The 23,108-nt window shown below is 36.2% G+C and overlaps 2 protein-coding genes across 3 annotated transcripts; both read right to left on the reverse strand.

Moving 5' to 3' along the window:
* Positions 1-632: 632 nt before the first annotated feature.
* On the reverse strand, positions 633-17,453 carry LOAG_16609 (the record flags this gene model as incomplete). Of its 2 annotated transcripts, XM_020449260.1 has the most annotated exons (28): positions 740-758; positions 1,275-1,334; positions 1,473-1,644; positions 1,867-2,094; positions 5,898-6,021; positions 6,207-6,326; positions 6,477-6,569; positions 6,774-6,913; positions 7,352-7,473; positions 7,836-7,964; positions 8,155-8,302; positions 9,806-10,162; positions 11,142-11,244; positions 11,788-11,945; positions 12,082-12,199; positions 12,337-12,536; positions 13,001-13,163; positions 13,317-13,532; positions 13,793-13,907; positions 14,011-14,232; positions 14,491-14,603; positions 14,752-14,927; positions 15,074-15,272; positions 15,490-15,687; positions 15,795-15,950; positions 16,214-16,339; positions 16,939-17,079; positions 17,322-17,453. In XM_020449260.1, the coding sequence occupies 28 exons, from the start codon at positions 17,451-17,453 to the stop codon at positions 740-742; spliced, it is 4,248 nt and encodes a 1,415-aa protein (XP_020307227.1). The 2 variants fall into 2 exon arrangements, with proteins under 2 accessions (XP_020307226.1, XP_020307227.1); XM_020449261.1 differs by lacking the exon at positions 9,806-10,162 and having other exon boundaries at positions 633-758.
* Positions 17,454-19,006: 1,553 nt separating this feature from the next.
* LOAG_01228 (RNA recognition domain-containing protein domain-containing protein) lies at positions 19,007-21,596 on the reverse strand (the record flags this gene model as incomplete). Its single annotated transcript, XM_020445676.1, has 5 exons — positions 19,007-19,082; positions 19,234-19,316; positions 19,441-19,750; positions 21,156-21,472; positions 21,579-21,596. 5 exons carry the CDS (start codon positions 21,594-21,596, stop codon positions 19,007-19,009), a joined length of 804 nt encoding a protein of 267 aa, XP_020303889.1.
* Between the last annotated feature and the right edge of the window lie 1,512 nt (positions 21,597-23,108).

Consider the following 23,108-nt stretch of genomic DNA (forward strand, 5'->3'; position numbering starts at 1 on the left):
AAATTTAAAGTTGTTGAAACTGAAAGACTCGAAAATACAAATGTTATAAATGAGAAAAACACCGTTTCAAAAAAAAAAAAAATGGATCTAAAACTATTTCAAATCATATATTTGGAGCCCTAAGACTTTTACTTAACATGCTGTTAGGTAAGATTCTGTGAGGCAACCCAATTAAAAGTATGCAGAAAAGTATTGAGAATACCAACGGCAATGCGCAATGTTTAATTTTAAACAGAATCACAAAAATTCAATAGGAAGATTTATGATTTCATTGAAATTTGCCCAAAGATTTATAAGTTTGATGGAACTTCGGATATTTGAAACGAAAACAGTTTAACAATTGGAAATTCATCGTTTTGAGGATTATAAAAATGCTTTGATTTTTTTTTGGAAACCCAATAAGGAGATTCATAATTTCGATGAAAAAAAGTTCGTGTGATTGGAAAAAATTAAAAGGGTAGTTGGGAGTTAACTCTGCTCTACTAACTTTCACATATGGCATACAAGCCAAGTATTCTAGCTTGAGTTGCATCTTTTAAGAAACAAAATTTACTAACGAAAATTTTAAAGAAAAACGGAAAGTTCAGAGAGCACTTAAAATTAGCTAAATTAAGATACTAAAAGAAAAAATACCGTCTGAATCCATACAGTTTCGACAACCTCAGAGTAGTAACGGTGTAAAACGAAAACAGCGCAGAACGAATTTAATTTACTTCAATAGATGCGTACCGCTAAAATGCTATTTGAAGTGGTTGTTCCTGAAACGCGAAAAAGTTTGTAGCATAGGGTAGAACGATTACATGAGTAAAAGTATGTCCTTCCAAATAATAGCTAACTTCGATAGAACCGATCATTATAGATTCTTTGTGTTTTCTTCACGAATCTCAACTAAAGCTTTTCTAAATGTAGACCAGGATCTGGAAAACAAAAGTGGAAGGTTTTCAAATTATAATTGCTGCAGTTAGGAGAAGGGACTGCAAAATACAACAATTTTTCTTTTTAGTCTTTAAAACGTAACTTGCATATTACAATTAAAATCTTCGAAATAATACTTGTACTAAATAAAGAGATAAAAAGACGAACAAAGAAAAAGTCAGAAGGAATACATTAAGATGGATATTTTACGTAATAAATTTGAACTTCAAAATCTGAATTTATTCTATGCCATACGTGAGTGATTTTTCCAGGATAAAGTGGAATTCGTTAAGTGAACTAATTAATTTTGATATGTAATTTAAATAATGCGGTGTTCGTAAAAAGATGGTTCTTCGTACATCTGCGACGTTATCGGAGTCCAAGCCATCAACGGCAACAATCCCGACAATATATGATCTCTGGAAAAACTTGCATGAATTGCTTCTAGATTCCATTTCAATGTAGTTACAATGAAAAGGTAAACTATATGCTCAGCTTTCTAAACGAATAGTAAAGTTATGGGAAGGGTGAAACAATTTATAGAAATAACCATTTACCGAACAGTAATTAGAATGAATAGCTGAAATTTGCCATCTTTCCCCAGAAAAATATTAGATGAAATGCGGCGAACAAGGCGGCATGCCTGAATGATGAGAGAATGTTGTTCTCGTGTTAGCCTTTTTGTGTCTTCCATATGTATTAGATCCCAAAACCAGACGCAAACCTTCTCTGAAACAATAAAAAATTAAAAACTATAGCATAAAATTATGTCACCAATTCTATCCCTACCTGAACGCTAACAAAATGCACTAAGCGATTAGAAACGCACGATGGGAATGCTAACCTTTTTTTCCTCTTTGGTATGGAATATTTCGAAATATGAGAATAAAAAATAAAACTTCTGAAATCTGAAACTTCTTTGAAATTTCATTATAATTTCACAACATATACCGATGTAATCCCATGGATAGTGTGAACGAAAAAGACGAGCAGACCAAATGGAATCCTGACGGCCATACATGAAAACAACAACCATCACGCTAACGAAGCCTTTCCCTGGCGCGCAAAGTAACTGTGTCAATTCACCACGACTACCACCTTCCGCACTAGTGTAGAAGTATTTCACTAGCGCATTCACTGCTTCCCCAAGCTGCTGCTGAATTTCTGTCAAATGTACACCTACAAATCCACATATTTTTACATCCAAAATAAAATGAACTTAAAATTTCTTAAGTATGTAGTTAAGACTTCATGAATTAAGGGCTTTTTTTTTGAATTATGTCAGAAAAATGCTTGTTATCTACAATATCTAAAGCCTATTTTGTTGCCGTAGCCAAGCTTCGCAAACAAAAATATGCGAAGGGTTATACCCATGTTTGTTGCACACGCGCTAATGGCTAAGAAGGCCAATGTGAGATAGATAAGTTCGAACGCAAAAAGCACAGTGGAAAGTCTTCTTAAGCGGTATTAATGAAGTACGGTTTTTTCTGCCTTGTCGTTTATCCTTGAGGCTGCGTCTGCTTGTGTTCTCGAAGAAAGCAGCAGTGTTATGGATGATGTGTCCCCATGACTATTGATCGGAGGCCAGAGTGAACCACTATATGACAAGGCTGAGATATTGTTTTAGGGCGTCATTGTATCTCCTTTTTGGGGCTTTTTTAAATGATTCATGATTCAGAATTACTTAATAGAACAGACAGGTCAATGGCTTTATAGACACAACTTAGTTCCTCTCCTCAGGGTTTATTACACCAGACTCTTCTATGAAATTTTCCGAAAACTCTGTATGCTTTTGCTGGCCTGTTGTCAATCTCTTTGTCGATACATCGAAAAACGTGATGCTGCCCAAACAGCTGAACTGTTGGATTGACTTAGGCTCTGATTCCTACGGTAATGTGAGGATGAAACTAGTCATCCTGCGATGTAGGCTAGTAGAAAACTTTTGTCTTTTTCAAGCTTACTTTTAACGCAAAAAGCTCTGCGGTCTCTGCAAAATAAGATGTTAAGCGCTGCAGAATTACTTCTGTATAAGCGACGAGGGCGGGATCATCGGCAAAAAATAGCTCTCAGACGTAGCAATTTAGGGTCTCAGGATGGGCCTTTAGTCGCCTTAGGTTGAATAAGCTTCCGTCGGTACGATATCGGATGTGAATACCATTTTCTTCATCTAGGTCTGCCGTGACTTTTTAGAACATCATGCTGAAGTAAACTGTGAAGTTGGTGCAAGAACGCAGTTTTGTTTTACCCCATTGATTATTGGAAAAAGTCTGAGAGTGCATCGCCATATCTAATTTAGTCACATTGATTCTCACGTAGTAGCATGGTCATTTTCACGAACTTGGGAGGATATAATAGTCGTTCCGAGATCTGCTATAGGAGTTCACAGTGTCAAAGGCTTTGGTGAGGTCTACAAAGATTATATAGAGACCTCTGTTCGTTTTCTGCATTTGCAGTTGTCGATGAAGAAACACCATATCTGTGTTGCTTCTATTGACTTTGAAGCCACACTGGCTTTCAAGCAGAACTTTTTCTAATATAGCGGGTACCACTCGGTTCAGAAGTATTTTTGCTAAGATTTTGGTTACAATAAGGAGTGATACCTCGGCAATTTGAGCAGTCTGATTTTACTTCTTTGTCCTTGTATACGGTAATAATGATTGCATCCCGGAGATCTGCTGTAAGTTCACATTTTTCCAACATCGCACAACGAGCTCGTGAAACTTAGCGTGAAGTGCTTGACCTCAATGCTTCCAGACCTCAGGTGGGATACTATCATTCCAGTTGGCAGCCAGTTTTCATTTGCTATATGACCTTGAGCATCGCTGCCATAATGGTGGTCATATCCAATTCACTTTTCAGCGGTTGTTGCGTAATGTGCTGAATTACTGAGCCTTGGACCGCACGGCTGGCACTGAAGAGTCTAGAAATGTTTAGACCATCCATTCACGACAGGGTTTTGTCAGTGAGAAGCGTTTCGCCATCTGCACTTAGGGAGCTTTGAGCGTGATGTGTGGATCCATTCATGGCTTTCAGACTTCGTAGAATTCTCTTTAGTCACCCGAATCTGCGCACAGTTGAATGTTTTCGACTAAGTTGATCCACCATTTGTTCGGATATCTCGAAATTTCTGTAGGAGCTTGCTGCATACAAGGCGAAAGGTGACTTTTCTTATATGACAGGATGCCTGAGCGAGGTGTGCTTGGTGAGATCTTTTCTTTACCAACAAATTCTGAGTCTGGATTTATTTCTCTTGCAGGAGAATCCTAAAGATTCCACGTAAGACCACAGGATGCTGGTTTTAATATGTTGCAAAAGCGCTTCAGGAGAAGGATCTGTGACTGATCTTGAAATCTTGTTTGAAAATTCGTCTGGAAGCTATCTCACACTGTAGGTGTTCAGAGATTGTTAATTTCGAGCTTTCTTCTTCGAATTAATTCTTTGGATTTAAAGCAGAGGTTAAGTTTACATCGCACAAAGCGATCTGTTTGACATTACTAAGGCATCACATAAGTGTGATGAACATTGCGTTTCTTTGACGCATTAAGACATAGTTAATGGAATGCCAGTGCTTGGATCGAGGATGCATCTACGTTGTCTCTAAATTGCCTCTCTGCTGAAAGATAGCGTTCATAGTTATTATGAGTTGTTGCTCTTCACAAAACTCTGGCAGAAGCCGTTCGTTGTCATTGTCGTTGCAGTTTCCAGTACCATGCTTGCCTAATACACCTTCCCAGGCATCGGAGTTCTTTCCAGTTCTCGGTATAGAATCTGTTTTTCTCCACAGAGTCAGATAAATAACTGTCAGCAGATTTTCAAGTTTGGAGGCGATGGAGTTAACCATGAAACCAACTCCTAAAAGATGACTTTTGGTTTTGGGTTTTCCTGGCCAGCAGCATATATAGTCGGTACCGTGTTCATTGAGACTACCTTCCTCGTAAAGATGAACTTCACTAAAAGCAGTAATATCGATGTTGAGTCATGATAGTTCTTGAGCAGTTAGAACAAAAGACGTTTGGTTCTGATGTTCCAGCACGCAAGTGTCAATTTTTGTTCAACTTTAGACATAGGTGTATGTTTTTTGTCTTTCTTCGAGGCATCAGAAGATGCTCATTGGGCGCGGTTAGTCAACCGGATGGAGATGGAGAATAGTTTTGGTTAGGCCACCTTTTTTAGACCACTCTCCGTATACAGCAAACAGTGCTTTCCTTTAAGAAAGACTGTTTGGTCCTTCAGGATGCTGCCAACCAAGACTTCATCTCCAGGGTAAGTCTCGGTCGACCACTATAGTGAACCGCTTGCATGCAGAATAGGGTCTGCGGTTTCAAGTGCTTGCTATCACATGCCGTTTCGTCCCTTTTCTGTCGCTACAGGACTTTAAAAAGTGAGTGTATCCTTCAAGCCTGCGCAATGCATTTTTTAAATTAGATAGTGTGCGCCGAAGTAGTTTCACCGTTTACTCCTAGGGTTCATCTGCCATGGCCTAGCGAGCTTGGATTGTAGCAGCGAAGTCCTTAGAACGTAGTAAACCTACGTTTTTAGTTAGGGCATCCTTATCTGACATGGATGTCTTTTTATAAGGGCTAGACGAGCTGCATCTGCTCGGGTTAGGGATTAGAGTTGTCCTTCTCCCAAATGGTTGCCGAAGACTGACGAGCCCATCTTATCCATGAAACACGCTTTGTCTGACCCTTCAGTTGAGACCTGTTTGGATGGGAGGTTTTACGGTGGCAATTGCCACCGCCAGCACAGCTCCCAATCTCATAAGAGCACGCAAGTCTCTTCCTCCCCCCCCCCCCCCTCCCCCTACCACTCTTCCCTGACAAAGGAATGTTCGTGGAGAAATGCCTATTTTGTAATTCAATCCATAAAAAAAATATATATAACTGACTTAGAACTTCCATATATCTCCAAACTATCATGCCAAAATGAGAAAAAACACATGCTTTGAAAAACATTCCTTAAAATGTTACTTGACAACTTACGACTCCATGTTTCAGATCGGCTAGTACTTGGTGATCGGGACCGCGGAGGAGTTCGACTCTTCGAGCTAGCTTTAATAACACGTTCCGAAGAACATTCTTCGACTAGCACCTCGTTAGGAGCAATCTGCAATCAGTAGATTCTTACTTTTCTGATAAAAAATAGTTGTACAGTATGCAAAACTGAATTCTTAAACCTTTTCAGATCTGGCTATGCTGAATTTTGCACTCTGGACTAATCTTTCATTAAAAATAAAACACACTTTTTGATGGCTACATTCACCGACAGAACATCTTCAGAACAAACACCACCTGTGGTTCTTTTTCGGCAACAAGCAATCTTTCCAGGGAGCCATCATCAATTCCTTTACCGAACCAGCGCCCACAGTTAAAGCGATAACTTTGTCCTGTTATTTCATTTCGCACTAAGACCTACAGTGAAACTTATGCACATGAATAAATTTCATGAAAAAGCACTTTCTGGAAATTACTGATGAAGTCAGGCGCAAAAAGTGGCCTCAAAGCTGTTTATTATGTCATAATTTTTTGAAAATTTCAGAAAAAGGAAAAAAATGTACGAACATAATCAAGAAACCATTTCGGAGATGCTCCATTAGAAACATTCAAATTACCATGTCCGATTCTTAATGTTGATAGCATACCAAGATTTCTATACTAAAAAAAAATTGAAGTTCTTGAAGGGGTAAACATCGGAAAACTAAAATGATTAAAATTGGATGAAATCTGAATCGATGTGAAATTATCCTTCATTTTTTTCCACTTTAGAAAAATAAAAGTAAGATGGAAATAAGATCCAACTTGCCCATATAATTATAGCAAAAATAAAAGATCCACAATAGAACAACCAAGTCTGCTTACATCAAATGTGAAATCCAATATGCCCTGTTTTAGTTCGATTGCAGTCGTTGAACACAACGACCCCGTGATAATGATCCACACAGGCCATGAAATAATCGAACGAGAATTGCGACTAACCAACAAAACATGGTACTGCATTTCTGAAATGATGAGATGAAACAAGAAAGTATAGCATCAATATCACTCTAGAACTGATGATGGTATTATGTGAACGCATCGCAACATTTCTTCATCTGAATAATAACAACATATCTGAATAATAACAACATATCACTATAAAATCCAGGCTATAAATAATAATGAAAAGCGCTCCAAGCTGCCAGTAATTCTAAAATTTTTATCCCCACAAAAAAAAAACATGCTAAGATAGTTAATCAAAAAAATTGTTTATTTTTCTACGTATTGCTATTGACTAAAATATTCAAAAAATTTTTGGTGCTCCATTAAGAGAACCGACAAGTATGCGCCTTTTCCAATAACTAAGGTTGATTTAATATTTTGATTAAACTTGTATGACAGTATCTGTAAATGCACACGTACGACTCTTTTAAAAAAAAGTGAAAATAAGAGCAAATGACTTGTTTTCTTGAAAGAGTTGGTAAAACAGTTAAATTCAGCTGCATTTAATGATAACACGTGATATAAGAATTGTTCTTTCTCGTCGTCGCACCGCAGAAAGGCATATCGCTTATATAGCTGCCTAAAAACAAACTTGTCACGATTAAATCACGTTTACGTGTTATTCAATAGAGTAATAGCTTAATAAAGATATTTCCACCACTCCGCATCAACTTAATCTATTTTAACAACAAAGCAGCACACTAATTTTAATATTTAAAATAAATTTTTACTATAATAACTGGTGTAAACAAGATCAGAAAATGCCAAATGTCATTTGCACTTTATTCACAACCCCTTTTCGTCAACAACAAGAATATAGCAACGAGTGTCTTGTAGATAACAGTAACCACTAATATTTCAAAAACATATTCCAAAAATATTCCAGAAACAGGTATGAGTCGTCAACATTTAAGAACTAATTAGTAGTGAGACCAAACTAACTGTAAAAGATGTGTATTGCCAAGAACAGTTTTGAGATGTTTATGAAGAAGTTTCCTTTCTAAGGCGAGGCGAACAAAGGCCCGCGCGTAACCAATATCGGTTTTGATATCTGTCATTCGTAAGACATTCCTGAAATATATATTCAGCAATCTGGTGTCTTTTCAACGCAAAAAAAAAGATATCTGATGAAAAACCGCTATTACTGCATTCAACAATACTTTTCTTTGATTTGCCTTTTTGCAATCTAATGTTTGAATTTAAAGATTTTTGATTATTTGAATTTCGAAACATTTGACAAAATTTGAACATTATGATATACTTCAAATCGTAAGCTATATGCATAGGCAATGGTGCAAGGAACTGTCGAATATCTGGGCTACCACCTCTCGAACTACTTCTTTTACGTGATGAATCAGTTACGTTTTCATTCAAATTATTTCCAGCTGTAGTCCAGTAAGGAGCAAAATCTAAAAAATATATCATTTTGATTAGTCTTACAAAATTTAAAAAATAAAATATCAATAAGCAAAGAGAGCTTCATATTTACAAAGCAAAATTTCAAAAAACTTAAAATTCAGACAAAGGATAAATCTTGAATCTGACTGTATACCTTTGTTTTTTTCTAACAAGACTGTATACCTTTGTCAAAGTAACGATGAATGCATATGTGCAAAGAAAAAGAATGTAATTTGAAGGTGAAAATTTTTTTTCAACCACTTTTCTCTACTAGGAAACAGATGCACTATTAGAGAAGGGGAACTGCGGCCAGTGAATGTAAACAAAGTTCCACTTTGAACCAGTTAAATAAATATCAATGCATGGAGGAACAGCTTAACTCGTAGAGTAATCAAAATGGTTGAGAGACTTCATCTAGCACATTGAGCTTCTATGAGAACTGAAACTCCAATCTTCGTGTTTACTAAGCAATTTTATGGAGCGTGATCTAGTATATAAAGAGAACGTACCGATGTTTTTAGGTAATTCTTCGCCAAATACAGTTCACAGTGATAGGGAAGTAAAACATGCAAACACTGAGGGTGAACAGAAATAGTCTTCTTGTAATGCACTACCCTCTGCAGCAATGGATCAAATCCAAAAAAAACAGATGCTAGGGTCAGGAAAGAATTAGCTAATTTAGAAAAATGTTGTACGGTCTCTAAACCTAAGGAAGAAAAAGCAGTAAGAGCAGCATTAAGAGCAGTAAAGTAGTGAAGAGCAGCATTTGAAGAGCAGTAAATAGAATGATTCGGCTAAAACACCTGAACCGGAAGGAACGTAAAGATTCAAAGATTTGTTGTCGATTACTGCAATTAAGCATATGATTTACACCTAAGGAAACATTATTTTATTTTATAACTTAAGCTCAATTAAAAGTGAATAAAGCGTTATGGGCGAAGAATGGTACTGCAAAGTGACGTAATCTTGTTACTCTCTCAATTTTGTTATCATGGCTATTGTGTGAACAGCTCCTCCTTTCATTTTTCTGGTGTCACCTGTTGTAGATCTGTTTTTTCAGTAAAAATTGAGCTTCACTTAAATGGACTTTGCTAAAAGTATAAATGAATACGCCCAACTATTATTACAGTATAACCGCAGTTATAAGCAACGCACAGCTGTCTGCGGGTAGACTCAACACAGTTGGAACATAATGGATATGTACTTGGCTATAGCTTACAAAGACCAATATTATCTGGAAAGTTAATCGAAGAAATAGTCAGCTTGATTCTTGATTTAAAAGTTAACATGTACTAGTAAGTCAATAGGCGAGCACTTGTCAATGTTGCAAAATGTTACGCGGAACAGATGACAGTATGGCAATATCAGCAATAGCTAGTGCAATTACTATCACGGCAATACTGTAGCATTTAATAGTGACAGCTTTCATATTAAATAGGTTAAAAATGAAGATACCGCTGATTAACTATAAGCAAACTACACTATGTCAAATTCGATATCATTCAAAATCTTACCACTAAAAGAACTTGCTCTATGCAAAATAGCCCCCTTCCTCGACGTCTTCTGTGGTGACCTGGAACGTCCAAAAACAACCGCACTTGATGACAGACCTGCTGTTCGAGCTGGTAATTTCCAGTTCGAATATTCCACGTTGTTATTTACATTCGAACTCAATTTATCACAGATAAAATTAGCAGCACGAAGAATTGGAAGAGACCAGGCAGGCGCATGAGGATCATCAATGCATTGCTGACGAATATTTCGAGCAAGCTCGTCAACTGAATCCTCATCCATGACACTTACAAATGTCTTCTTTTCTTGCTTCATATACTCTTGCTCGTTGTGTGACTCATGCTTTATCTCAACTATACCTAGAATTGACTGAGTAGACGCGATGAAAACGGAATTTCAAAAAATGAGTTTTGAAAGTGCTTATACAACTCTCTATCATCCTCGCTGAAACATCATGAACTTCTCCCTTAGAAGAATATTGCTAAAATCTAACGAAAAAAAAGCAACATAGAAGCGTTCAAGAATCAGAAACAAAGATGGATGGGCGATACACCGATGATAAGTGAATAAAGGAATGATGAAGTATCTCTACTTCAACTATACAGAAGTAATGTTAAGGAATAATTTCAGTCACTTCACTCTTCGTTATCTTTCCCAAAAATCTTTTTTCAAATATCAGATCGACCAAGAAGGTATCTCACTTATCTGTATATTAAAATGTTAAAGTAAATTATAAGAAATTACAGTACACATCGAATAAAGTGAACAAGGCATTTGCAAACTTTACAAAGGAAATAGAAAAACAATCGTCCTAAACAACTCCCTAAAAATTAACATAACATATGCGTCACCATTGTGCATATCATTTTAAGCATTATTTCACATAAGCATTATTTCACAACGAGAAGCACATTCACGCTGCGTACTTGAGTACCATAATCAGCAAGTACTACAAAAAGCTTTAGCCACAGAATAGATAATATAAAATGTTGCTTACGCTCAAAGTGACGACGCAGTAACAGCCATGCAAATGCTATAAACTGCTTTCAGTCGACTCGTCTGTTTTTTTTTTTTTTTTTGGGGCATATTTACCTTTTTTATCCATTTTCTGAGAAATGGAAAATTGATTGTCAGACTGCTATCGTCCAGAAACGCTCTTATAAATACTGTTCTCAACAGTGATCGATAACTTCGTGTATTTAATAATAGAAGCTTATTTAAACAGAAACAACAGTAATAAGATAAACCAACAGTAAATCCTCTTCAATTCAAGCTTGATTATGGAACAATTCGTCGCAAAAATAACTTCTCACATTTTTATCTTTCTAATAAAAATACCTGGAGTCAGTGCCGAATTTCTTCGTGTAGAACCGCGAGACAGTATACCCAACTTTTCTATTTCTTGATGATGCAAAATGTGAGCCCATAAGGATGATTTGCCCTAAACAACATCTTTACAATAAATGAGTCCCTGAACTGTCGGTTGCTAATTACCTCAAATACGCTCTGAAAATAGTTATCAAAGTTCCTGCCAAAATAGCAAAATTGATTACAGCTGAATACTATAATCTTCTCTAATTTTAAAAAGTTTCCAACAATGACAATTTTTTCTTTCTTCATTTGATGAGAATTTGTGAAAAATGAAGCACCTTATAAAGACAAATTCATTAAGTTTCCAAACTGCATATTAATCCATCAATGGTCCACCACAGAGGCAAGGGACCAATTTCACTATTTTCCAATCCAATTTAACGAAAATTTCTATTTTTTCGTGGAGAATTGCTTATTTAAATTTTAAGTTTGTGGTCATGGATGGTGGCTATATGTTTAGTTTACTAGAAATAATAAGAGAGGAAATTTTCGAAGCTCATAGTTTTATGTTATTTGATAACAAAATTTGAAATAATAATTGTTATACTGTATTTCGAAAATTCATGATAAGCAATAATAAATGTTTTGGTTTATTCTTGACAAACCGAAGTACCTGTTTCTTCACTGAACCATGGGCCCAGATTCGTTCCAATAAATCACAAAATGAAGCAACTAAAGTATTCTCTTCAAGACCATTTACAATAGCATCACTATGTCCAAGCTGCAGTGCTTCCCTGCCCATTTTTTCCACAAGCATTCGCTTTGTTTTACCTAAAACAATAGATTAATCCAGATCTATGCAAATCGAATTTCGTATTTATTTTATATTACATCCTCATTAATATTACATGCTCATTAATATATCTAGAACATGCGGAATATTAAACTGCTACAACCGGATGCTTACTTTTAGTCTCTTTCAACAACTGTTCAACAAATTTCCAGTTTTGATGTGCTATTTGTCTTGGTGTATCCGATTTACATGAGCTTTGTTTATTTGTTGTGTTTCCATCCACAATAATACTCTGCAATAAAATGAACTTTGAAGTACTAGAAATATCTAGCAGTTATTTTAGGAATCCACTGATTCGATTAAATCCCTGGAACCACTGATTCCAGGGACTAAATCAAAATCATATAAAGGTAACATGGAAAAGCTGACCTCCAGCAACTTTGGCCGTAACCTTCGATGCCGCTGCTTCCACGGTGATGGCACTGGACTTCGTACAAAAGAACCTTCCAAAACAGCTTCATTAAGTTCCGGAAATGTACCATCGTAAGCTATTGCTGATGTACCAGGAAGCTCATGTGGTAGAGGAACAATGTAATCAAGTGCTTCTTCACGTTTTGTTATCATTTCTTCTATAAAAAAATTACGAAACGATGAAGCAAATTTCAAAATCAACCCAAAATTATCAAGGCTCTTGTCATTTTAATTCTTTTATGATCCATTGAGTCGCGTTCTCTACTTTAACGCCCGACTTCCAATATCACCATGTTTTACTTGAATGAGATTATTTTTCTTATTTTAACCCACAATGGTGACAATTGATGTGGCAGAATGTGAAAAAATATGACTTCAGCAAATATTTCGATGGATCAAAAAGAGACTAACTATCTGGGACCACTTTTCGCCATTCACTGCAGTTGGAGTATTGAAAAACAATTTATTGAAGAAACTGGCAATTTGGGTGCATATTTGGAAGCAGGAGGAAAGATAAATCTATTGATAGTAGACAGAAAAATTCATTACCTGATATGTTAAAAAAGAAAGAGTGTTAGTTTAAGTTTATACGACTCAAATCAAATGATTTGTCCAACAAAACCTGTATCGAAGGATCGTGGAGCCTTTTCATAAGTAGGAGTACGCACCATTTGAAGGCCATACTTTGTACGCAATGTTTGTATTCGAGAATCAAAGATTTGGAGATTTTCGTCAGCTGTTTTCCACTGCGAAACAATTTTTGCATCAATGAATGAGGTGAACATCTGAAAAAGAAATTAAATGTTATGTACCTCAAAACGATATATTTTAACAACTAAGCCACCAAAGAATTTTCAGATAAAACAATAAAATAGGAGTAGAACCAAATGCAAGTCAAAACATATTACCAAAAACAAAGATGAAACGAAATTTCATACCTGAGTTTCCAAAAATGCCGCCAAAAATGGTAGATTTTTACTCGGTTGGTCGGAAAGGAAGGTTGCTTTATCAAAATTAGTAACGGATTCTCGACTAGCAAAATATGTTTCGAGATCTGGGCATGAAGTATTAATAACAAAATGTTCATAGGAGTAAAGAAGCCATGCAAATCGATTGATAAATACTTCACGAACAGCATTATTTATTTTCATATCCTGAAGATATTCTACGATTCAGTACAATAAAGAAGCCTCAATCCTTATTTACTGTTAATAAAAAATCTTGAGATCAAACAGTACATCACTTTTCTAGCAAGCAAATTCTGCTGCAATTAAAAATGCACATCTCCAATCGGATACTGTATACAACATCCCAGCATTTCTTATTTTTTCATTAACAGTGCAGTCTCTAAGTCAAATTTTGAAATTTCCGATTATAGTACTGGAAGATACCGAGCGAAATATATCACATTTACCTTAAAATATTCTCTGCACACTGGTGAATTTGTACAAAAATCATTAGATTGTAATTCTTTCTGAATATTTTCAAACGGTATGCTGACGCCTGCACGATGTGCAATTGCGGTAACCCTGAAAAAGACGTTTTGTGATGATCTAAATAAAATAGAAGTATTTGCATCAATACAAAAATAAATTATAATCTTAAGAGTAAACAAGCGACGAACATAATTACCTAGCTAAAACTTCACTCTGTTTCAGGACATCATCGAAAGGCAGTGGAGCAAGATCCTTTCTTGACACTATTCGCCTGGAAGAATTATCCTCTTCCAACATACTGGGTAATGTTTCGCCGTCAAATGAACGAGACATACGTTTTTTGTACCAATCTTTTCCTGTGGCACCGATCTGTCTTCTCATTACTTCACCGTTCAGAACTGCACTTTGCTCTTCATATCTGAAATAAATTATTACAAAAGCTTATTTTTTCATTGTTGCATTTTTTCTCCTTTAAATACAAATCATCCCATAATAAATATCTGCCATTCCACTTTTAGCAAGTAATTGAAAAAGATTGACGTCAAGGATATGTGACAAACTATTTTATCCTAGTCCCATGTTTAAAAGCCCAGATTCATATTAATTAAAGTGGCGTCTACAAATTCTTTTTACACAACTATTAAAATTAATGCATTGCGTAAGTGGACAGTATCACCTCATAAGAACGCTTGCAACTTCTTTTGCAAATTCAGTTCTATCTGGTAATGCTGGTACATCTTCCGGCATATTTAGCACACCAGAATCGATATCTAAGACGCACATATTGCCCTAAATTTTAAGGACTTTCACTCAACAAGAAATAATTCAGCAATTAGTTTCAATTTTTTTCTTTAAAACCATTCATAAAAATGCAGATTTCCATAAGAGCTACAATTACTTCAAAAACAAAAAAATTTCAGCTTCAATTACGGCAAACCTGAAAAATCTGCTCTGATATGGTGTCTTCGTAACATAAACCCATTACAAAAGGCACTGGTGCTTCCATAAACTTTAACTGTGAGTAGGGTAAAATTGGAACGTACGTAAGTTGCCAACGGAATGGGAATGCCAACGAACACAAGCTCTCAGCAACTAGCATTAAACGCTGGAAACCTAAAGTACTATGGTCTTCAAAAAAAATTCAGCATAAAATTTATTTCCTTGAAAGATAATGAAATAGTATAAAACTGCAGAAAAAATCACTCGAACTAGACAAGAAAGTTTGAAATTCAGCAAAACAGAAACACTAAAACACTAACTCCTGGAGCATAGCAATATTTGGTGTTCAAGAAGAAAACATGTGAAAAGTCGAAGAAATTTATCAACAGTGAGCAAATCGAACAACGAACTGAGAGAGTGATCGAAAAAAGGCAACTCGTTAGGACCTGGCCTTTGTAGAACAATGTCAATACGATCTAAGCATATTTTCAGTGTGCTACCCGGAGCTGGAAGTGGGACCTGAAATGAGGTTTTTTCAGGGAATACTGGGGTTGCAAATTAGTAGTACGATTTGAAATATAGGTTCAAGTCGGTATAGACAGTCTGCGATTAAATTCAACCTACAATTAAGGGATTGAAGAAAATAGATGAAACATGATGAAACTTGACTAGTCCTACTTGAATCTGAAGGAGAATTTAAAGGCGTTATGAAATATGTTAAATGTAACTTCTGTACCTCATTCAAAATCCAGTAAATATAACTTTCCAAAGGAAGTGGAGGAGGTTGTACTTCGGAAGTGAAAAAAGAATGAAGTGCAGTTAGTAGATGTTCACCGGCAGAAACGAACGGGATGCGACTAATAAGGCAGATACATTTAGCCACATACAACCGAGAACTGCCCGAATCGTAGTACGAAGTTCGTTTTGCTCGATTCTGTAAATAAACGAATTCCAAGGCATGGCAACATTTGTATCATCAGAATCCTTATCTGGCAATTTAAATTTCGTTGCCAAAAAAGAAAAATCACCAACTCAACGAACCTTACGATTTCCTCTGGGAAGAGTATGTGTACCACCAGAGACAGTACCGGGAGGAACGTGTGCACGTTCAGTGGCTTTCTCACGAGCTGTTAAGGCCCGTACATGTTCTGTGTGCAGCTGTGACATGTGCTCACAAAGTCCAACATCTCTAACTTCCTAAACTTTTTTCAAGAAATAAGACTTTTATTCTTTTCACACACTATATCCTCAGAAAAACAAGGTTGAAACGAGAGTTGTAATTTGCTAAATAAATTTTTGGAAATCCTATAAAATTTTGCACGTTAAGTACACGAGTATTCACTCTTTCTACTTGATACAGCGTAAGTACCCCCAGCCCTATTGCTGACACAAATACTTTGAATTTCATATAGTTTCTCATTGTTGTTTTTATCGACCAATGTTCTAACTTAAAGACTCACCTCATGATAAATAAGAGCGCAACCATTAATACGTGAACCGTCCTCACGAATGTTCGCAAAGGTATGCATAGCTGGAGATGGAATATCATTTTGCGTGTGAAATTTCAATCCTTTTGGCAAACACAGCTTAAAGAATAAATTTTCATAAAATTGACAAGTGTGAAAAAAATGATCAAAATTGACGAAAATTGTTGGAAGGAAAACATATACACATTTTTATATTTGATTTTATTCCACAAACTCTCATAATAAACCATGGCTGACTGTACACTCTTCAGAAATACGAGTTACAAAACAAGTTTTAAATTTTACATTAATCCATAGCTACAGGTTGAAAGACTTTCTGTTTGACTAATATCTTTCAAAGAAGGGGGCAAAGGAAGCATGAAGGCAAGGAAGATGAGATGGGAAGAATATGAAGACTGGCACTGATTAAACATCTCGTATCAAAGTGATGTACAACTGAAAAAAAAAGATCAAATACACTTTTTAAAAGATCTCATCCAGTTATACAACTCTTGGATAGTGAAATGTAAGTTGTATTCCTTGAAATGTAAGTTATATTCTTTACACGAAGTATCTCATATTTTAGAATCCAAAGAATCCATTAGATTTAGAATCCATTAGCGTAGCACTATGTATATCACTTATCCAATCATGATCATATAGAGCTGGAGCTTTTTTTCAGTTAAATGCTTATTTTTTGAAAGTAACAAAACATGTACCGAAACAATCTCGGACGGAAACGAGTATGCGCTACGTCTCTCCGGAAAATGGTGTAAAACTGAAGCAACGTAAGATCGCTCCAAAGGGGGGACATACAGTAGCTCCGTCGCATCTGAATTATTTGTTCCGCTTGGTTCGATCTGAAGAAATGTGAGTATTTGAAATTCACTAATTCAGGGTTGATTAAAGTGTATCATTTGTTGAATGATAAGTTTAATATAAGTTCGTGCAAGGCATAGAATACATCTAAAATTACAACACAGTAATGGTAAAATGTTTGAAAGTATAGTGCAACAGTATAGGATTATCGCTCAAGTAAACTAAATTCAATAATTCAATATAGGTGATTTGACTAAATTTTGTGTTATAATTTCAAAAACACCGAAATAACTGCCTGCAGCAAAGCATTATTATCGTGCCCGACAAGCACAAAGTAATCCACCAATGTTAGATCACTTGCAGATGATGCTTGCGCTATTGTCGCCGTTGCCTCAGGAGATACGTTCGATGTCATTATTTCTTGATACTCTATGGATCTGACGACCGAACAATGACATAGCACTAAAACATTATATCGTTCTTATAACATGTTTGCTTCCTCAATCATTCTGACCATAACGTTCACTTGTCTGGGATGCAAACTTCGCTGAATTCATTTCAAACATTTGGCAGAATTATCTTGCTTTCAAAGTACGAAGTACAAGCAGTCCATAGTACGACCGATATGATTCCTTAGAAATTAGGAAATTTTCTGCTGTATTTTCTTAAATTACAGGTGGAATTGAGATATTATCAAACTTGGGGGAAATAAGATAAGAGTTCTTTAATCTATGACCCGTACTTCTTCTATTTGATTGTCGAGTGATATCTGAATCTAATTTGGCAATGTTCAACGGAATTAATATTTCATTTAGGATTAGGTATTTTTCTGTGATTTGTTGTGATTAGATGACTTATTGTGGATGACTTATTCATGTGTTACATCTTCAATGGGAAACCCATCACCCATCAACACTAAATCTCGCCGATATCTCATATATCCTTCAAAATATCGGATGTCATATGTAATAACTATCTCCTCATCTGCATCCGAAGATCAGTTCTTACGACCTAGCTCACCTTAAACCAATTCCAAAAAAGTATAACTTGCGGTACGCTATTTCATGCTGTGAAGATACGCACCATCTCAGGCAAAACTGCCCCAAACCTCACCGTAATATCCTGACAAACTGCACGGAAACAACACTCTAGAGTATCACTAGCATCCAGACCATCTGAAAGGGCGAAATTTGCCTGTACAATGAATTTTGGTCCCCACCTTATCTGTAAATCTCCTTCCAATATGCTATAGTGCGACTCAACTCTACTTAAATTCTAATTCCAGAAGAAGTAATGTTGCCCCACATGCCCCGTTACAAGCCCAGTGACCAAACAGTTTGGTTAAAATATAAATGGTGCAGCTGCCTTCTGAAGTAGACCAGAATGTGAAGTTTTGATGACACAGATATGATGTATCGTGCATTTGCGTAAACCTTTTGTTGTTAGATATTTTAATGCAAGCAGAATAACACCACGCAAGAGAAATATAATCTGAAGTCAATAAAGCCCGATTAATAGTGACGTATGAAATTACTACAACTAATAAAAAAGATTAAGTTAAGCACCAGCTTGCAACGCTCTGACCTCATTCCAATAGCATCAGTAAATTCGAAGGATGCAGTACTGATTATGGCTAAAGAAAGAGAAGACAATAATTTAAAAAGACAACGAACAGATCAGTCCGTTAACTGGGTCACTTTTTAGCCATATATAGGTAAGTGTTCAATCACTCACTGCATCAGCAAACTATTCAATGACTGAACAACTTAATGAAAAGAATGCAAAGGAGCCTTCAACGAGGCCAGAAACATCAACAATAGACTTTTTGACGGATAGCTATGAATACGGCTTTTATGATGTCAAAGAACAAACAAACATAATATACTGAATAATGCAAAATACAATTAATGTTAGCATAAACAAGAACAAGTTAATATTAAAAAGGATTTGTTTCAAAATCGAAATTTCTTAAGAACGCGAACGACGTCTGCGATAACTGTCCACACTGCGGCTTCGAGAACGACGAGGCGAACGCCCCCTGTAACTGTACAAGGACTCGACATCATTTTTTCAAAAAAAAAAAAAAGAAAAGCACCAATTCGGATTCTAAGAAGTCCATGTATTCCTGAATTGCATAAATCATTCCATCAAAATAAACCTACAAAAATATTTTTAAGCTCGAAATGTGAACTTACTATCTCGGAGCTCCTTTGGTCACAGAAAAATCAACACGAACGCGCATTCCATCAATGACAGCATCACGCAGATGATCTTTTGCCTGTAAATATAAAGTCCATTTCTCCGAATCCAAATTCACCATCCTGACAAAATTATACTTCAATCTCTTTACAAAGAAAAAAATACTAGCATAAAAGAGGAAACTTTTGTAAATAAGGGCCTACTCGTATTGCTTCCTTTGTAGTTTCAAAGTAAACAAAACCAAAACCACGCGAACGACCACTGTAACGATCGTATACAAGTTGAACCGATTCAATTTCTCCATATTCGCCAAAAATTCGTTTCAGATCGCGCTCAGTTGTATTGAGTGACATGCCAAAAACGCCAAGACAGGAACACGGTTCCGGATTGTCACGACCATCGTTATACCGACTTCGTCTTATCGGTGAATAACGGCTAATTCGTCGTGGGGAACGTGAACGACTGCGTCGACGGGAACGAGAGCGACGACGAGCTGGCGATGATGGTGATCGGCTGAATATTTTTTGATGCTTTATTATCAGTATTTTATATCATGGATTCGAACAGTGTGGGTCATGATGGAATATATGTAGATTTGCGATCTAATATCACTTATTGTGTAGCTTTTGGTAACTCTTAAGAATCCTGAACTAAGCTACTCTATTATCGTGTAGCTGAAATTGTGAAAGAGAGAAGCTGGCAATGAATTATGCAAAATAAAATGAAATTCTTCATTTACACAAAGCAAACGTTCCTATTGTAGCGTCTGGAACAGCTTCATATAGTTCAAAACTTTCTACTTATTTTAAGAGTTTCTATATCAAGCCAACGATCTTTTTAAATCTGAATTCGTGAAATGTAGTTGGTCCCAATGTTTTGCGCAGTTCAGCCCCTCCTTTCTACATTTACCAATAATATAATAACAATCAAAATCTCCCTTTACAATAATGAGGAAGAGTTCGATAAAATGTTATATGATTCAGAATAAGAAGCTGATACACTGTTGTAAACGAATCAGTGTTGTCTTTCGCATTTCCTTCAACAACCCTCCTTAAATTTACAGAAATTCCAAAGACATCTTCTTCATAGTTAGCATTTAAAGTTTTGTAAACTGAGGAGAAGAATGAATATCAACTGAAGGAAAGATTTCGCGATGAAAATACAAAAACGAAGAGTCGGGCAAATCTTACTATAAGCATGCGTAAAGAATCTCAGATCGAGCTTTTCAAATAACGGGGAAACAAGTTTTTAATACCCATAGCAGTTATTTTGTAATATAATACCATTTTTAAAAATAGGCTACGGAACAGAGATATGCGGCGATCTTTGGATACCAAAATGTCATTACTCTTCACGAGGGTCTATCCTAGGAAATTATAGCCTGAAGTTGCCCATTTTCAAAAAAACACTGCCCGTTGAAAAACTTTCAAATAATTGTACAAGGAAAAAGGAGTGGAGATATAGGATTCTAAACTACTAGCGGCATTATAAATACCACAACTGACTGTCGGTAATGGTGGTGGTGGTGGTGCATTGCACATTGGGTATTTGAGGATAGATGCTGAACTGTACTGATTTGGAATTGACAGCCAACTCTGAGCTTGAAACTGTGATGTTCCACTCTGAGCGCTGACAATATTGAACTGCCTGCCTCACTGATTCATTGATTCTGTTTTCATTGGAACTGATTTTTGAATTCTGTTCGCTCACAGCGTTTCAGCTGTTCTGATTTTCTCACTGCCAAAAGTATCAATTAACAATATAACATTTAAGGTTACTTCCCACTCCGTTCGGCATCTAATCAATATCAGCAAAATTAATAATAAGAGCTGGAGTTATCAAAAAAGACAACCGTGTAACGACAGCTGGTAAAATTGATTCGAAAGAAAAGCAAAAAACCTTTTAACTAAGACAGTACCTTCGTCGACGGTATCGTGAATCACGACTGCGCGATCGGTATCGTTTTCGTTCCTCAGGTGAGCGTGAGCGGCGAACACGTCGGTCGTCGCGTGATCTTGAACGAGCACGTGAAGGAGATCTGGACGCTTCGCGTCCTCCGGATGATCGCGAAGCAGCTGAACGTTCACGAACTGGTGACTGTGATAGTGAATGATGAGACGATGAACGAGGTCGAGAGCCCGAGGGAGATCGAGCATGGCCATTACTCTTACCTGAGGCCATCGGTGTGCCGCTTCGACTCCGTGACGCGCTACGTGCAGGTGCTGATTCACTGCGCTGAAAACAGCAAGCTGTTATACTCGCGAACGTAGCTACAATGTTGCCAGTCGCATTCTTCGTTTCAGAAAAAAGTTATTGGAAGAAACAGCTAAAAGTAACTTACATTTCCGTCACTGCTCATTTGTCCAATTCCTCTCCTTGTTAGCCTAAAAACAGTGACTAGATTCAAGTGTACAAGTTTCTGCATTATCACACAGTTTTTCTACCCACAAAATACCAAGAAGTCATTCTCAGTTGATATTTCACGAAAGAGGCATTCCACAAGTTTTGACGGGACGAAAATGTTACGGAACAAAACCGCGACAGGAAGAGGTAATCAAATCAAGTAGTTCCCCGAGGCAACTTTAATGAAATTAGCTTCGGTGCATTTAAATCACCACGCAGCAAGAAACCCATCGAATAATTCAACAACCGCAACGACCCACCCTCAATACCCAGCACCTACCTCGCGCTACAATCCTCTACCGTAGTATCGTGAAATGTAGGCCTTTCATATTTAACAGTGACATCAGCCAGCACGTTATGAAATTTCAAATCCCAAGTTTAGGTTGAGCGTTTAGCTAACAATGAATACCGCGTTGGATATCGTTATATGATTCGTTTTGGTACAGATACTTTGCTGTATTTTTGTAGTAACTCTTACATTACAAGGTAAAAATCAAACTGACAGATAAAAGTCAAATCAACAGGGAATACGACTATCTTTTCAATTAATAGAACCTTTCTCTTTGAATTTGATTACAATTGATTCAAACGGTTCAACGGATTAGGCCTTTCGATTTCTTGTTTGTAATCAGTTTGTCAGTTCGTTCCCCACAGCTGATACTATGAGATACCATTCAACTCATGATTTGTTTTTTTAGGCTTTAGCAATTATAAATTGCTACCAAACATTGGTAGTAAAATTTGTATATTGGTTCAAATACATGTTGTGAATGCAATTTTGTGAAAATATGAGTATCGATTGTTCTTGAAACTTTCGGGTAACACTGTTCGAATAGCACTCAGCGAACGAATAAATGTTTCCATTTTCCAAAATATTTTGCGGAAAAACTTGAAACTTTTTAGAAGAACTGAATTATCATAGCACAGGAAGTTTTATAGCAAGTGAACCATAAGAAATTAACATTTTCAAAAAAAGAATGACGTTCATCTTTCCGTTTCCTTCTCGATAAATTCTCACCTATCACATCAATCTCTGGATTACGCGATTATGCGGACTTGCATATACATATTCCTTTCCCATCCCACGTACAGTAATTTTTCCATCACAGGAGGGTATATTACGTTGTATAATGGAACGGTTCCGATGAGACTGTAACTGCTTCCGAAGAGACAGCGAAAAATTGACGCAATGATAAACAAGAAATAACGTGGTAATTTGCAGATTATTATTACAGTTACCATGGTATCAAATTGTGTCAAATTTTCTATTTATTATTTAATGCAACAAAATTTGTATTAATTATCACCCAAAATACATGCCTGTAATGCTTTTATTAAAGCAATCTAGCAAATAAGCAAACAAACGGGAGATAAGCATATATATATATATATATATATATATATATATATATATATATATATATATATATATATATATATATATATATATATATATATATATATATAT

This window comes from Loa loa (genome assembly GCF_000183805.2).
Source record: "Loa loa unplaced genomic scaffold supercont3.10, whole genome shotgun sequence".
NCBI lineage: Eukaryota > Metazoa > Nematoda > Chromadorea > Rhabditida > Onchocercidae > Loa > Loa loa.